This window comes from Ictalurus punctatus, chromosome 12 (assembly GCF_001660625.3).
Source record: "Ictalurus punctatus breed USDA103 chromosome 12, Coco_2.0, whole genome shotgun sequence".
Lineage (NCBI taxonomy): Eukaryota > Metazoa > Chordata > Actinopteri > Siluriformes > Ictaluridae > Ictalurus > Ictalurus punctatus.
In genome coordinates this window covers 10,042,199-10,059,498 of record NC_030427.2, presented here as the reverse complement: position 1 = coordinate 10,059,498, position 17,300 = coordinate 10,042,199, and the positions used below count along the sequence as shown (strand labels likewise).

At 39.5% G+C, this 17,300-nt stretch overlaps 1 protein-coding gene across 2 annotated transcripts in view; it reads right to left on the bottom strand.

The window, feature by feature from the left end:
• Nucleotides 1-17,300, bottom strand: part of prkcaa (protein kinase C, alpha, a) — a 191,435-nt gene that overhangs the window by 112,993 nt on the left and 61,142 nt on the right. For both annotated transcript variants that reach the window (XM_047158872.2, XM_017482159.3), the window contains exon 3: nucleotides 14,578-14,660. In XM_047158872.2, coding sequence (XP_047014828.1) covers nucleotides 14,578-14,660 — 83 coding nt within the window. The remainder of the gene's footprint in view (nucleotides 1-14,577; nucleotides 14,661-17,300) is intronic.

Genomic DNA, 17,300 nt, shown 5'->3' with positions numbered 1-17,300 from the left:
TGCTTCTCAACAGGGTGAGAATGTGTGAACTGTTAGCAGTGTAAAACGGATAATGAGGCTGCTAACAAGGGAGTAATGTGAGAACGTGCTCTATCATCTGCAGCTGGTGAGAAAATGGTACTCATAACAGCACTCGCTTTGTTTTATATATCAGCAGGCTTGCAGGGTGTCAGTGCGACGGCCTCGGTCCAAACAAACAGTGCACGGGTGTTCGTTCTGCCATAGAAACATCGCTAGCACTAACATTTCGAATTTTTTACCTCGAAGAATATAGATCGTCAATGAATTCTTTTTAAATGAGCTTATGTTTAAGTTATAAAATGGGCACGCGTCTGTAACATGGACATTGGGCGTCCTCAAAATGTATTTAGTAATGGGCATTTACACGAGAAATGTTGTATTCATCAAAATCCACTTAAGTCATGAGAAACATTTGGATCTTACGAGAGCTCCTAAGTTGGTGTAGATTTATGTATAAAGATACCCGCTAATGTAAACGTCGAGGCTTTAAAATCATATAAATGGCCTGAGTTACTGCGTTTTTTTAGACAGATTACACTGTCATGTTTAAATAGCTTTTTCAGTTTTCTACACTGTGAAACTCTGTGCTACATTTAGTCACAAATGCGACTAAATGTAAAGCAGTTGTGTCATGGATTGGTCATTTATGGGTGAAGACTAATTTATTAACAAACGCACTTGGGTATGAAGAAATTCAGCATTCCAGCAACTTTTCTACAACTGGCAGTAATGCTTAATTCAGTTTGAATAGTATGACATTTGTCATAGTATCTCAAAGATGTTACATTTTTTTCTTGCTTAACCTTATTTTACACAAATTTACAACCACAAATGTCACAACAATGGCCATACATATACACTCCTGCATAAATATGACCTAAAACATCAAAGTTTCACAAAAGTCCTAAACGTAGATAAAGAGACCCCAATTAAACAAATGAGACATAAATATTATACTTGGTGATTTATTTATGTGTAATATTGGAAAATTATCCACTAGTACACATGTGTGAGTGGCAAAAGTATGTGAACCTTTTCTTTCAGTATCTGGTGTGACTAAATGTTTCTGGTAAGTGTTGCTCAGTCCTGCACATCGGCTTGGAGGAATTTTAGCCCGTTCCTCAGTACAGAACGGCTTCAACTCTGGGACGTTTTATGGTTTCCTCACATGAACCGCTTCCTTCAGGTCCTTCCACAACATTTCTATTGGATTACGGTCAGGACTTGAGCATTCCAAAACATTAACTTTATACTTCTTTAACCATTCTTTGGTAGAACAACTTTGGTGGTTGTCCTGCTGCACTTTCTCTTGAGATCCAGTTCATGAACATATGTCTTGGAATTTTCCTTTAGGATTCTCTGGTATAATTCAGAATTCAGTGCTCCATCAATGACGGCAAGTTGTCCAGGCCCAGGTGCAGTAAAACAGGCCCAGACCATGATACTACCACCAGCATGTTTCACAGATTGGGTAAGGTTCTTATGCTGGAATGGCGTGTTTTCCTTTCTCCAAGCATAACCTTTCTCATTTAAACCCAGAAAATTATATGTTGGTCTCATCCGTCCACAAAACATTTTTCCAGTAGCCTTCTGGCTTGTCCATGTGAGCTTTAATAAACTGCAGAAGGGCAGCAATGTTTTTTTGGAGAGCAGTGGCTTTCTCCTTGCAACCCTGCCATGCACACCATTGGTGTGCAGTGTTCTCCTGATGGTGGACTCATGAACATTAACATTATCCAATGTAAGAGAGGCCTTTAGTTGCTTAGAAGTTACCCTGGGTTCCTTTGTGACCTTGCAGACTAGTATACATCTTACTCTTGGAGTGATCTTTGTTGATGATCACTCCTGCGGAGGGTAACAATGGTCTTGAATTCCCTCTATTTGTACACAATCTGTCTGACTGTGGATTGGTGGAGTCCAAACTCTTTTGAGATGGTTTTATAACCTTTTATAACTTGATGAGCTTCAACACCTCGTTTTCTGAGGCCCTCAGAAATCTCCTTTGTTCGTGCCATGATACACTTCCAGAAGCATGTCTTGTGAAGATCAGACTCTGATAGATCCCTGTTCTTTAAATAAAACAGGCTGCTCACTCGCACCTCATCACACCTAATTTCACCTTCAAATTAACTGCTAACCCTCTAGAGGTTCACATAGTTCTGCCACTCACAGATATGTAATATTGGATCATTTTCCTCAATAAATAAAATACAAGTATAATATGGGTGATATTCCTGTCATTTACTTATTGTTGTTAATGGATGAGCAATGTGAAATTACAAATCTTGAATGCTTGGATGACATTTGTTGTCTGCTGGCAAGTAATGAAAATGTATTCATCACAAAAAAAGCTCAAGAAAGGGTTTCGGAGACGCAGAGAATCATGCCAGAAGCAACAGCAATTAAGATACCAAAGTATCATTTAATACCTGTCATAACTGCTATACCGTCATAATTCTGTTTAGACATGGCAATTCTGCCTCTGCATACTTCTGCACATACAGTCTTGGTTATAATACATGGCCTTCATGCCAGTAATAGTCATGAGTCATAGTCCAGTCTATAATTTATTTATTTTATTTTTTTACAGCCGCTTGAGTACAGTAAATGGTTGTCACGGAAAATTAAGAAGTCTCCCAAGGAGGACTCACTCTAATGTCTCACCTCCTGATCGAGTTTAAGACTACAAGGAGCCGAGTTTGAAACGTGTTTAAATTTTCTACCTGAATTTGGAAGAAGTCGGATAGTGTGCACTGACGAATGACTCAAATCTGGGTAAAATTACGACGTGCCAGTGTTCGTGAATGATTCCTATGTGCATCTGTATGCGCAATTATCTGTTAGCATATGACACAAGAATAATATGCAACTGAAATAAAATGCAAACTACTGTATAGGATGTGCTGGATCATGTGCTATTCTATGTTTAAATACGGTCATGTAATGGTACACGATGGTAATGATGGTTGACTATTCATTCAGCAGTTATACTGGCAATATACAGTACAGTACTAGGCTCCTATGAGATCTTGTCATTTATAACTCATTGTATAATCATCGTATTTTCAGGCTTAACCCTTTCTCACAGTACACCGGCATACGACTTACTGGAGATTTTCAATCAGTATAAACAAATGAGTTATTTTATCGCCGCAAGTCTGTTACAGGATTAGTCAGGACGCTGTTGCGGTTCTGTGTGTAGCGCATCGTGACTCTGTTTTAATGAGCAGGGTGATGGCAAAATGGGAGGGGTGTGAGCCTGCAGCCGGGCAAACAATTCACACCTCTCCACAATAACTTTGGTATAGAGATCAAATGGACACCGCAACTTTTGATAGTAGAACACTTTATACAACTGCCACAATAAAATTCAAACATATCCAATTTGGACACCTCTACTCGAGTCGATCTCGGAGGTGTGAATTATGTATGTCTGAATGGTGATAAAAGAAACTTACCTTAAGCATAACTTAAGCATAACCCCGCTCTGAATACACCTAACTTTCCTCCTGTAAATACTGACATAACTTTTGGATTTAAATTGCTGACTGAATGCAAATCCCACCGCCCTAAGTAGCACCCTATTTATTTAAAGGCATTGTAGAAGCCAAGTTTTAATGTAAATTAATGTAAATTAATAGGTCTCTAGTTCAGGCCTTACATAATGCCCTCTGTAGGCAAATCTCTAACTATTTAGAATGGTCTGGATATTTTACGGCGTCTATACTTTTGTGACTCGAGTATAGTGTAAGTACCAATGGTGTCATTAAACACAGACAATTTAACATAGCCAAATTGCACCTAGGAAACCTATTTGGTTAGAGCACATGACCAGCTTTCTGATGGTTCAGCAGGGCGTTACTTAAAGGCAAGAGACATACCTTACATTACCTTACATTAAGTAAACAAGCTAGTAAGAGTAAACAAAAGCATATAATCCCACAGCAGTAATAGCCTGATGAACAGCCATACGCACTTCACACACACGTTCACTACCCTCTCTCTGGTCTTATAATAAATGATCATAATCAGCCTTTATTACAAAATCATTACAAGCTCAGGGAGAAGCAAAGGACTCATCATCCTTGCGGAGCCAATACGGTCATTTTCTATATTATTATATTGTGTATTTACTAAATTGCGTGCTTATTACCATTGGCACTTGACTGATAGGAAATGCTGAACGCAGTAGTGTTGGTGCTTTCTACAGTAGGTGCTTTCTATAGCAGTTAACAAAGAGACGTGAAAACAAGGACACTACACATGAACTGTGGATACGAGGCAAGAACATACAGACCATAGGCGATACGATGGCACACACGACAACACGAGCATCACAACAAAAGCTTGACAACTAGACACTGAGAAACTAGAAGTATACATACTGCCGTTAATCACGATGACACGAGAGACAAGTGAGACTGCTTGAGACATGACGTGCCGGGGCTGATGGGTAGTGCAATTCCGTGCCCCTTTGGCGCTATCAGGATACATGCACTCGTTCTAATACTTTACTGTTTCAAGTAACAACTTACACACTGACATGTATGACAGCTCCAAAGTAACAGAATATTTTTTTTAAATGCAGTGAGGTTTTCAGTGAGGAGATGTTTCTTTAACAATTTTGGAAGCAGTCTCCAGTGTCAGCGCTTTGTACCACTCACGAGGTAAAGCTAGAACTTTTTTTCGACAATGGGCAAGTCGTCAGTTTCTTGGTATCATGACAAACTGTATTTTTGTGTGTTATTAACTTAAAGAGAGAGAAAAGAAAGAGAGTCTGGTGAAAGGATGACTGTTTCTAGCTGGTATAATGTAACAGAATATGTAATATATATATATATATATATATATATATATATATATATATATATATATATATATATATATATATATATATATTGGGGTTATCTCATACAGTGTAGCAAGTAATAATCTGGAAAGACCTACCACAGTCTAAAACTGGATTAAAAGAGAAGCAAATTAGTAAATGAATCACATGTAAATGAATCATATGTAAATGAATCACATGAAAATGAATCTCATGAAAATGAATCACATGTAAATGAATCATACGTAAATGAATCATATGTAAATGAATCACATGTGAATGAATCACATGTAAATGAATCACATGTAAATGAACCATATGAAAATGAATAAATAAATATATATATATAAATATAATGCATTACATTCCAGTTGCTCGATACAGACGCGTACTTCTTCTTCTAAGACCCGGTCATTAAAAACGTACTAAAATTCTGAGGTGTGATGGATATTCTTTTCTTGTGTTACCACTGACACACTGACTTGTCTCATGAATGTTCCACAACATCAAACGTAACTATAATCAGATCAAACGTACTACATGTTTATTAATAAATTTAAATTTTTAACCATCAGCATATTGCTAGGGTATAAGAGGAATAAACACTTTGGAATGTAGGAAAATAAGCCACGTCGGAGTGGTAACTGTCATTAATTGGTTGTTCTCCTATAACAGACACACCCTGTTGTGTTTTACCTTACCCATCAAACTTGATAAACAGCTGAAACAGCAACTTGCATAGAAAAATAAGCAAACTATGTGTATAATTAGCTATCAATTGACTTTAATACAAGTCTACAATGATTTAACTGTTTTTGCGACTCCAAGAAGGCATTACCGCAGCTACATATGTTCACTTCCTCTGATTAGCGCCCTGTGAGTGTATAAGTGGTTGTTGTTGAATATATCACATTTACGAATGCAGGTAATGAGGTTCTATCTGCTTCTTATTAGGTTTTTCTGTGCTTTATTAATGTCATTTCCACAGATGCTGATTAATAAAACCTTAAAATTGTAAAAGGTTGTTCCAACTAGTCCGACTAGCCAATGCAACTTAACAAATCTTTCCACAATCAGCGTCACTAAACTCTAAAACTTTTGGCTATAGTCTCTCATGCTCTCATGTTCCCCAAACATATATCAGGCTAACACAACTGCTCCGTGATGAAGCTTACAAGACAACGTCAGTTGTTTCTGCGTCGCAAGCTGAGCTCGATTTATAAGAGAGATTATCGATTGTCTATCTTTAACATCGGCAATGAAATTCTATTCCTGCTCTGAAACACGGAGAAGCACATTACAGCCAAAGACTACAGAGAGCAAGACATTTGACTATTGTTAGATCAGTCTCTAATAAATCCTTTCAAGGTGGCTGTTTATTTTGAGTTGCTGATTAGGTTCAAGCACATAAAAGGCATAAAGTTACATAGCTTGCTTTTAGCATCAACTGATTTGACTAATAGGTTAATTAAAAAAAAAAAATCTGTCAATTCTACAGCCATACGTAATAGTGGTTGCGTCTGCGGAGGGCATTAAAATCGTTTAACATACACCTAGCCGATCCATCCAGCTTATACCATGGTCACTTGCCAGCACTGACAATTAAAGCTGTCATTGATGTTTGCGGTGCAAAATTTGACTGAAATGAACACACAGTGCTAAACAAATTACCTGCATCTGTGCCTCTACTAATAATGAAGCTGTGAGTTTAACTACTGTATGCAACTGTAAGGCCCTGTTTACACTAGTTCGTTTTTATTGTAAAACGGCGTTTTAAAATGAAAACGATCCTCGTCCACACTGGCGTTTCCGCTGCGTTTCAGAAACAATCACCATCCACAGTACACGACCAAATACGCATGCCACATGACCATTCATGCACACTGGACATGCGCATACAAGTGCAAACAGGAAGTTGGTTGCTAGTCCAAACCGGCGTTCCATGTAGGGCTTACGCCGCTTGAAATGAGATTTGTTGGCGATCGCTCTAATCATAGCTCGCGTCTTGCGCGTGTAGGCAGCTGCAGTATTATAAAATACAGAACTGAACTGAACAATGGTTGCTAAGAAGGACAACAAAGCCAGCAAGGCTTGCAGTTCGGGATCCGTGTTGTTGCGTATACGATCAAGGTAGCGTAATGGTCATATGGTAGGGGCTTGCAAATATAAACGAATCAGGGAAGGATATACAGTGATCCAGAATCCAGAAGACCCAATTAGGGGGCGCATGTGGGCAGCCACGCCTTCGTTTTCAAAAGTCCTCGTTTTGGTCTGTTTACACTGAAACTGGGTCTTCGGCGTTTCCGAAAGTCTCAGTTTTAGAGCGCCGAAAACCCCGGAGTAGTTTTGACGACAGGCCTAACCGTAGCAAAACACGCACTTGTGTAAACACGGCCTGACTGTATGTTACTATGGTTACGGTTGTTTAGGCAGCGCATTAATTTAGAACAGTGAGTAAACTGACCGGAACTACCTATGCATTACACAGTATGAACACACACCTTCTGGCCAATCAGAATCGAATCTTCAGACAGTCCGTGGTATAAATTACGATGAATTGAAGAGGGAACATCGAGTAGATCTGCAGATTTGCATTTCGTGCATTTTTTTTCTTCTTCTAAGTAAAAGAATGTTTACAATGGTTAGTTAAAAAGAAATAGAAGTTAGTCAAAGCTTGCTACCTAAAGCTATTGTAGTTACTGTAGTGTTTAAGTTCATAAAATACACTAGGATGGTATTTATCTGAACATAAGAAAGATACCGTGTCATCTATTTCACAGTAGCTAGCTATTTCTCATGGAATCTACGGAATGCCATTGTTCTTATTCACTGAACTGTAAGGCCAACCACTTATAGGGAGTATAATAAGAATAAGATCGATATTCTTAAACGAATGAAGTCATGCAAATCAGAATATGCATAGCAACGTTTAATGAACCATTCCATTGCTTTAAAATGCTGTGCAGATTCCTTTTAGTTTTCTGCTAAGTAGGCAGGTACCGCAACCCGCTCACACAGCGCACTCGATATTGCAGAATATCGTCACCCTTGTGGGAGGAGGTTGCCTAGGTAGGTAGGCAGCATTTTTGAGTTGTGTATGTGCTTCTCAGATCAATTTAAAGAGCCGCATAAAATCCCAGCCAGATTGGTTTTTTGTGATAACTCTACTGTTAGTCTATATTTCAGAAAAAAAAAAAAAATATTATGAAAGTTACAGCTTTGTAGGTTAGGTAGTGTTATATGCAACAGTCTTATAGCACAGTGTTGTTAAATGCTCGAATCTCATTAATCAGAAGGTGCAAATGAATTCTCTAGAACAGCGGCTCAGACAATAGTGTTGGCTGCAGGGCAAATCACAGGTTTGTATTAATGTGCTCATTCTAAGTAACACTGGTAGACACTCCAGATTTTTTAAAAATGTGTAATTGTTGATCTGGTGTTGTTTATTTTATATTATTTGGAAGGAGTCTCCGGTGTCAGTGCTTTGTAACAGTGACTACGTTTACACGGACAGCGGTAATCTAATTATTGACCTTATTCTGAGTAAGACGATATTCTGATTAAGGTGTTTTAGAATACTCCTTTCATGTACTCGTTTTACGTGTTATAGATCATAGAGCGATTAACGGCACACGTCATTACGTCACCGCGCCACGCCGTCCGACGTTCCCTCCAGAATTTCACGTATCGACATACAGTTGGTCTTCGTTATGGAATCATATACAGTTTTGGGTAATGTTTATACGAACGCTTTAAGTGCGGTTAATTATTTGTCGCGTTGTACGTGCTAATAGACGACCGCTTGAAGCCGTGGGCTGCGTCCCAAACCGCGTACTTACCGTCTATGTGGTAGCTGAAATACGTGTATCTCACCTACTATATAGCAGGTAAGTACGCGGTTCGGGACGCAGCCGTCCTCTCTTGTTCGCCGTCAAACGGTCGAGCGCTGCCGTGTGTGTACGTGTCCTGTCGCAAAACGCGGTGAAAACTCTCACATGATGTAAATAGTGTGATTCAATTGTTTACATGTCTGTCATGCACGTCAATAATGCGACTAAAATAAGAGTACTCCACATGTCTTAATTCCATTTGTGTTTACTCCGAGTACGACTTTAATCGGATTAAGGTCATCAGTAATCGCTGTTTACATGCTAGTCTCTTAATCAGAGAATCGTCTTAATCGGGTTCATATCGGATTATTTTTGTCCACGTAAACGTACTGAGTCAGAGGTGAAGCTGTTCCTTTAGGTTTTATGACACAAAGGGTCTGCCAAGTGTTTCAACAGAAAAAGCTTTCGCCCTATCGTCTGGAGATCACGAACACGAATCCCGATGATGGTGGGATGGATGGCATATTCTCTCCACTGTCAATCACAGCAATACTAGCCAATCGTGGGTGTCTCTGAGCTCATGTATGCGGAAGAGGGTAGATAGCGCTTTCCTATGAGTGTGTTGTGTTGTTTTCTTTAGGATAGAATACTTTGCGCTTTCCCAGTAACATGACATGCTGCATTTTTGTTATTAACTTCAAAAAACACAGTCTGGAGACTGTGACAGTCAGCTGCTATATTGTAAGTGCTTGTTTTGTGCAACTATAAATGGATAATAACAACTGAATAAACAAATGTCTGCACTAGCGTCTTGCTGTGGTATAAGAGGAATGAAATACTTTGAGACATGGTGTTATAGGAAACTTCGAGGTGGTAATGCATCACACCACCTGGGTGTTGCTTAATTTCATAAAACAGCGCATCTTTTCATGTTTTATGCCTTGCTTATTAGAAATACATCAAAAAGACAATATAGGTGCTGAGCAGAAATGATTCACTTAATCTAAAAAAAAAACAAACAAAAAAAAAAAACGCCTTAAATATAATATACAGTATATTAATATTCAATTTATTGTGCGTTTAATATAGAATTTCATCCAGGCTGTAAAAGTTGATGGAGACTGATGTTCATTTGTGTCAATTTTACTGACAGTTTAATCATTTTACAAGCTCAAGCAGCTGTCACTACATGATGAAGATGCTACTGGGCAGCGCTTCATCATGATAGGAAAATGCCGTGGTAATATCCATGCATTGCCGGAGAAACAGTGAGCTCAGTGGCGAAGAACAGTGGCTACACGGGCTAATATAAAATGATTAATGACTGGGTCAAACCACTGGACCTCTAATTCAAACACAAAAAACTAAACCCGAGGGATTATAAAACTGAGTTCCAGACGGCATGGTGCCGTGGGTGACAACTGGTAATAACAGAGAAGATTTGGACGCTGAGCATCCATGTGTGTGTCAGCAGATTGAGGGTTACACTGTAGAGTTGCTAAATATAAAACATCAAGTATGTAGTTCCTCAGGTTACACCTGACGGGGGTAAGGATATTGAACGCTACTGAACATTTAGAGAACCGGGGAACACCACATACACACATACTCTGGGTTGAGTTTCCTACTAAAGAGGGGGTGGAGGATGCTATATTAAGCATTACATCATTAGTGAGAGAGAAAGAGAGAGAGAGAGAGAGAGAGAGCGAGAGAGACCTTCAACCCTGTGGCCAGTTACATTGTTTTCACTGTTACATTAACGTCTTGTAAAATCTTAACGGCCTGTTAGCCGCTGACTTCACATCTGCTGTTGTAGCCCATTTGCCTCAAGGTTTGTCCTGCTGTGCATTCTGAGATACTTTTCTGCACAATACGGTTGCAAAGAGTGGTTATTCGGGCTATCCCCGCTTTAATGTCTGCTCAAGCCAGTCTGGCCATTCTTCTTTGATCTCTCTCATCAACGAGGAGTTTCCACCTGCAGACCTGCTGCTCACTGGATGTTTTTTGTTTCTCTAGGTACTGATGTACATAAAAATCTCATGAGATCGGTAGTTTCTGAAATACTTAAACCAGCCCATCTGGCACCAACGACCACGCCACAGTCAACATCACAGAGATCATGTTTTTCCCCATTCTGATAGCTGATGTTAGCATTAACTGAAGCTCTTGATCTGTATCTGTATCTGTATGACTGCTGCCACATGATTGGCACAATTGCATGAATGTGCAGGTCTACCGGCGTGATATTTCTAATCAATCAATCAATCAATCAGTCAAATCAACTTAACTTCATAAACTCTACAAGAATCTATGTATATTAATCCAACCATCCACCAAATGAGGAAACCCCCACAGCACGGGGAGAACATGCAAACTCCACACACACAGGGCCCAGTGGGAATCGAACCCCCGACCCTGGAGGTGTGAGGCGAACGTGCTAACCATTAAGCCACCGTGTGCCCTATGAATCAATCAACTACAATAAAATAAACAACCCACCCACCAGCCAATGTACCTATGCAATATATAAAATCAATCAGCCAACAAGAAACCAAACAATCATATAAACAACCATCCAATCAAATAATATATCACTCCACTAATCAACCAACCAACCCGCTAATGCAGTGATTGATCGACTTGCTAATTAACCAGTCACTTAACCAACCGACCAACCATCCAAAAATTCACAAGGGTTTCATATTTAAGGGAACATGAGCCAAACACACACACACACACACACACACACACACACAGTCTGAGATGTAACACTAAGGGTAACACCAAACCAAAAATATACACCATGGCATGTGGTGATGTGATTAGAAACATTGCTCTCTCATGTAGTTCATTGAGTGCACACACTCTCTCTCTCTCTCTCTCTCTCTCTCTCTCTCTCACACACACACACACACACACGTGTCAGTGCCTGTATCTCCATCCATTAGTGGAAAGGAATCACTGTAACACCATGTCTGAAAGCAGATAACTGTAGTAACCGGTGGTATTTGCACACTAATGAATACCACTTTAGTGCACTCAAGTCTGCATGGTCAATCTCTGCCTGTCTGCCCTGTATTTCAAGCACAGGTCTAAATGAATATGTGTGCAATCTAAATACTTACTTCCCATTATATGTATACAGCCCAAGGTTTACCTAGATAATAGGGTATCTGTTAAAATGCCAAGTCGGTGTAGACTGTATAGAAGAAGAAGAAGCCTTTATTGGTCACATATACATTACAGCACAGTGAAATTCTTTTTTCGTATATCCCAGCTTGTTAGGACGCTGGGGTCAAAGCGCAGGGTCTGTCATGATACAGCGCCACTGGAGCAGAGAGGGTTAAGGGTCTCTTGCTTAAGGGCCCAACAGTGGCAGCTTGGCAGTGCTGGGGCTTGAACCGTGTATATATCCACTGCGTCATTCAGTATACAACATACATAGTATATAGACAGAGTAGCTACACACTCGGAACAGAAGAATATACAGTCATAGGCAAAAGCATAATGGCAGATTTCCTCTGAAGGAGTCCTATACGGACGTTTCCCCCCGAGTGTGATACGGTCCCTACCATAAAACAGTGCCAGCTATGAGAATAAGGATCCTCCCACACCCTTATCAATGACACACAAGCAACAACAAAATGTTTGGAGCTGTAATATGGAATGAGAAACTTTTATAATTGCATTCTCCGATCATGACTTGAAATCTGAGACAATTTTTGAAAACACTATCACTGGAGATCAAGAGGTGGCGAACAAACCTGCGTTCTGGTACCTGAAGAAGTCAGCAGATGCAGTGTTTTGAAAATGTGAATACGAATTGAACCGAGTCTGAAACAGTTTGTCCCACCAAAGATGTTCTACGCCTGATTCTTACAAAACTGAATTTTGAATCTGCTTCACATGATTATTAAGTAGTTGATTTAGAATGTTCCACACCTGAATATTATGAATCAAATTTGAACTTTACACACCTGATTATTATGACATTTTATTGGAATTTTATACACCTGGCCGTAATAAAAATGTACTATGAATTGTATTTACCTGAGTGTTATATAACTAAATTAAAATTGGCTATACCTGATTGTTATAAAACTGAACTGGATTGTTTTACACCTGATTGTTATAAAAGTTATATTACAAAACTGAAACTGAATTTTCGACATATGATTATTATACAATTTAAATTTGTGCACAAATTTAAGGCATGAAATACACTTACGAACACATAATTACAGAATAATAATTCAGATTTGTACATTATAAACGCATGGCCTGGCCGACCCATGGAGCGGAAGGTAAAACATACCTTTGTTGTATGAATCCAAACTGCAATATTATATTAAATATCTAGCAAATGCAAAATTGGGGTGGGTGTGGCCTATTATTCTAATAAGTTCATTATTGGCATTCCTCTGTCTGAGACTCTCAGCCTATTACACCATTCAACTAGGGCTGCAACGAACGATTATTTTCATAATCGGTTAGTTGGCCGATTATTTTCCGATTAATCGGTTAATCGGATAGGGGCGAACTTTCACTACCATCCCCCCCCCCCCCCCCCCCGTTTATTTAATATAAAATCCACAAACTGAGTGTTACAAATATAAACTTCAGACTAAAACTTTACACACCTGTTTGTCCAATTATATAAGACCGAAAATAACCCAATACACACACACACACAAACACACACCAGAATATATATTATTCATTTAGTAGTTTAATTCAGTGCTTTAAAAATAATGCATGAATACTTATATCTAATATAAACTAAAATAATTATATAAAACTAATTAATGTGTACATGTATATATATATATATATATATATATATATATATATATATATATATATATATATAGTATAGTATTGCATTATTTTTTATGGATGCACAAAAAGCACAAATGAAACTAATCCTAAATGAATAATAAAAACTCACTTTCACTGCACCTTTCTGTTACTCGCTGCCTTTAGTCATATTATTTTACTTGTGTTTACTTTTGATCATAGCGTTTTAATCAGACATTACAGATCTTACTCGCGCTCCCACTGTGTATCAGCGCATCAACACATCAGCGCATCAAGATGATGATACCTTTTAAAAATTCATACACTAGACAGTAGAGTACGTAGTGCATAGTGTAAGTGTACAGGACGTTATTTGGGACACAGCTTTAGTATCGACTCTCCGAAGCCTGTTTTCGCCAAGTAACGTAGTGAGTAAATGCACCCCGTGCCGCGTGCAGACCAACTAATCGATAATGAGATTTTCGTAATCGATTAGTTGGGTCTTTATATTGGTTTTTATATTCGATTTTGTCGATTAGTTGTTGCAGCTCTACATTCAACAGAAACAAACACAGGGTAAGCAGGGATCCCTGGGCTCTTTCCTCAAGTTAGCACTGTCCACTTTACATCATTCGTCCTTCATATGCAGCATCAATTCAGGTACACTGGTTAAGTTGTCAATTTGTATGACTGTGTACTGCATATTGTGCTCACAAGAGCTGACATGAATAGGAAACGATCTTTGATTTAAGTTTGATTTAAGCGTGTGTGGGAACTTTGAAACTGCACGGAATGAACACCATGTTTTGACAACAGCTATTACGTCATCCGCTGTTTTCACCTCCTACAACTTCAGAAGCGCTTTGCTTGCACAGCTGACAAAGGACTCGGTGTTCCTCTGGAACCTTGGTGTACTACGCTTAATTTTGAATGCATATTATACTGCAGTTACTTCCTGCATGTACAGTACAGTGCGTAGCTCATTTAAACACACACACACACACACACACACACACACACACACGGTATCTCTTGTGCTCATATCACCCAGACACGGCTGATAAAGGGGATTGGTACATGTCAATATGTGTGTGTACTCACATCTGTGTCGGGTCCTTTGTCCGCTCCGGGGCAGGAGAATGTGACGAACTCATGGCAGCGCTTATGGACCACAAAACAGCACACTGAAAGGGAGACAGAGAGAGATAATTAAGTCACTTTGTCATTCACCGTACATTTCCTGATAAACCTTCCAGAAGCAAACAGGAAAACAAATGTATGATACTGAGGTCTCAGGTACACATAAGAGGCTGAAATATTCACTCAGGCCCTACTACGCTCATCGGTTTTCTTATTTACAACGGCAGTAAAGGCACAACACTTTGGACAAGATGCTTATCCTGAGAGGAGTTAGTGATCCAGAGGCTACAACAGAGTTTGTCAGGGTTTGTTCATCTGCACTAACCAAAAATGGTAGCTCAGTGGTTAAGATGTTGGAGTATGGATTGGAAGGTTGTGTGTTTGAATCCCAGCACTGCTAAGCTGCCACTGCTGGGCCCTTGAGCAAGGCCTTTAACAACTTATACAACTCAACAGTTGAGGGTTAAGAGCTTGGCAGTGAGATAAAGGGATAAGGCTGTATGTCAAAATAGAGTAAATGTAAACCAACCATCTTGAAACTTTTCAGTATTAAATTTGCCCAAACTGCTTCTAATCTTAAATCTTAAAATCTAATCCATCCATCCACCAATCCATCTTCTACCACTTACTCCTTTTCAGGGTCACGGGGAACCTGGAGCCTATCCCAGGGAGCATGGGGCACGAGGCGGGGAACACCCTGGACAGGGTGCCAATCCATCGCAGGGCACAATCACATACACACTCACACACCCATTCATACACTACGGACACTTTGGACACGCCAATCAGACTACCATGCATGTGTTTGGACTGGGGGAGGAAACCGGAGAACTCGGAGGAAACCCCCGCAGCACGGGGAGAACACGCAAACTCCACACACACAGGGCCATGGTGTAATCGAACCCTCGACCCTGGAGGTGTGAGGCGCACGTGCTAACCACTAAGGCACTGCGCGCCCCTTAAAATCTAATCTTAAAGTTAAAGACATGTTCAATGATTCTAGAGGAAATTTAATCTCAAAATTCACCCAACACTGAACATCTAGGCTGTAATGATTTCTGCTTTCTGAATTCACCAGCAACATGACTGACTGAAAAAGCAACACTTCCTTGTATTGACTGGTAGAATGGTGGCTGAATGTTTGATGTGTTTTTTTTTCTTTCTTTACAGAGCCTGGAGTCCCACAGAGACCAACATGTTACCTCTGAGCACAAGTTTATTGCCAACTGTTGGATTACTATAGACAGTCCATCCAGGATTGAGCGATATAGCAATCGCAGAAATGAATGTAAAATCAAGCAAACTCCGCAATATTCGGAGGAGTTTGCAATTTTTCTAAATTTCAGCAGATTTGACACGCATCCAGCCAAAGCCAAAACCAAAGCCGAACACGAGTACAGCTAAAAGGTCTAATTTACCAACAAACATCACTGCGAAGGACCGTGTGAAACAATTTTGTACAATTGTAATTTTGTCAATTCAAATAGTTTTCTGCAAGAAAAGCACAAAAAAAACCAAAAACGCAAATTTTGAACAAAAGTCGCAGCAAAATCACGCATTTTTAACTGTAAGAATCACCAAAAAATCCTGTACGGACTGTAAAACAGATATTCTGTTCCCACCTTTAACTGTACCAAAGATCACCCTAAAGGTGCATGGGACATTGTGAATAATTCTTTAAGCACTGAATGATACAATATTATGGTTTGTACAACATTACAACATCTGTTTACAACCGGAGAACCTGGAGGAAACCCAGGTGGACACGGGAGAACATGCGGAACTCGAGCTCAGGATTGAACAGCGCACTCTAGAGCAGTGAAACAGCAATGCTACCCACCTCACCTCCATGCTGCCTCATAGAAAGCTTTAGAAGCTTGTAAAAATATGTCTAGAAGTATAAAAAATAACAATATAATAATAGTACACAACAACAAGAGACACATGCACACACACACACACACACTTGCTCACTCTCTGTCTCTCTCTCTCACACACACACACACACACACACACATACAGGAACTATTACTTTGTATATTCTCATTCATGATGAACTGTGAGGCTGAATAACCGTCTGGGATTTTTATAACCATTGGCAACCTGGGGAAAAGCATTTTCTATCATTTCAGACGCTTTTGTTCCCTAAATTGCTGTCCGATGGGGAAAAGGACACCTGAGTGTATTCTCGTCTCGTGCCCAGTGTTCCCTGAATTGGCATTGAATTCCAGGATAAAGTGATCAATCAAGAGGAAAGAATGAACGAATCTTTAAGATATCGAATAAAAATTCCTACGCGGATGATTTGATGTGTTCATCAAATCTAAGGCTTCATCCTGTATGCAACACTTGTAGGTTTGGGGTCATTTACCCCAAGTCCTGATGTCAATACTCCTTTGCTATGAACACCATAAATAGATGCAATATAACCAGTAGGGTTTACACAAACCTAAAAGAAGAGAGAAAGTAAACATTTGTATATAGTGTGTTTTTCATTACATCACACACCACCTACAGCTTAGCAAAACTACTTTCAAGAACAGCTGCATGTCTTCAAGCTAGCCAGTTTTACTGGGATGTTCCATTTAGCATAGCTATAAACACATTAACTGACTAGCATAGCCTGTTAGCTGATGCTGCTTGTTTATCCTGGCTGGAAGGTTTAAATAGGCCCAGATACGTGT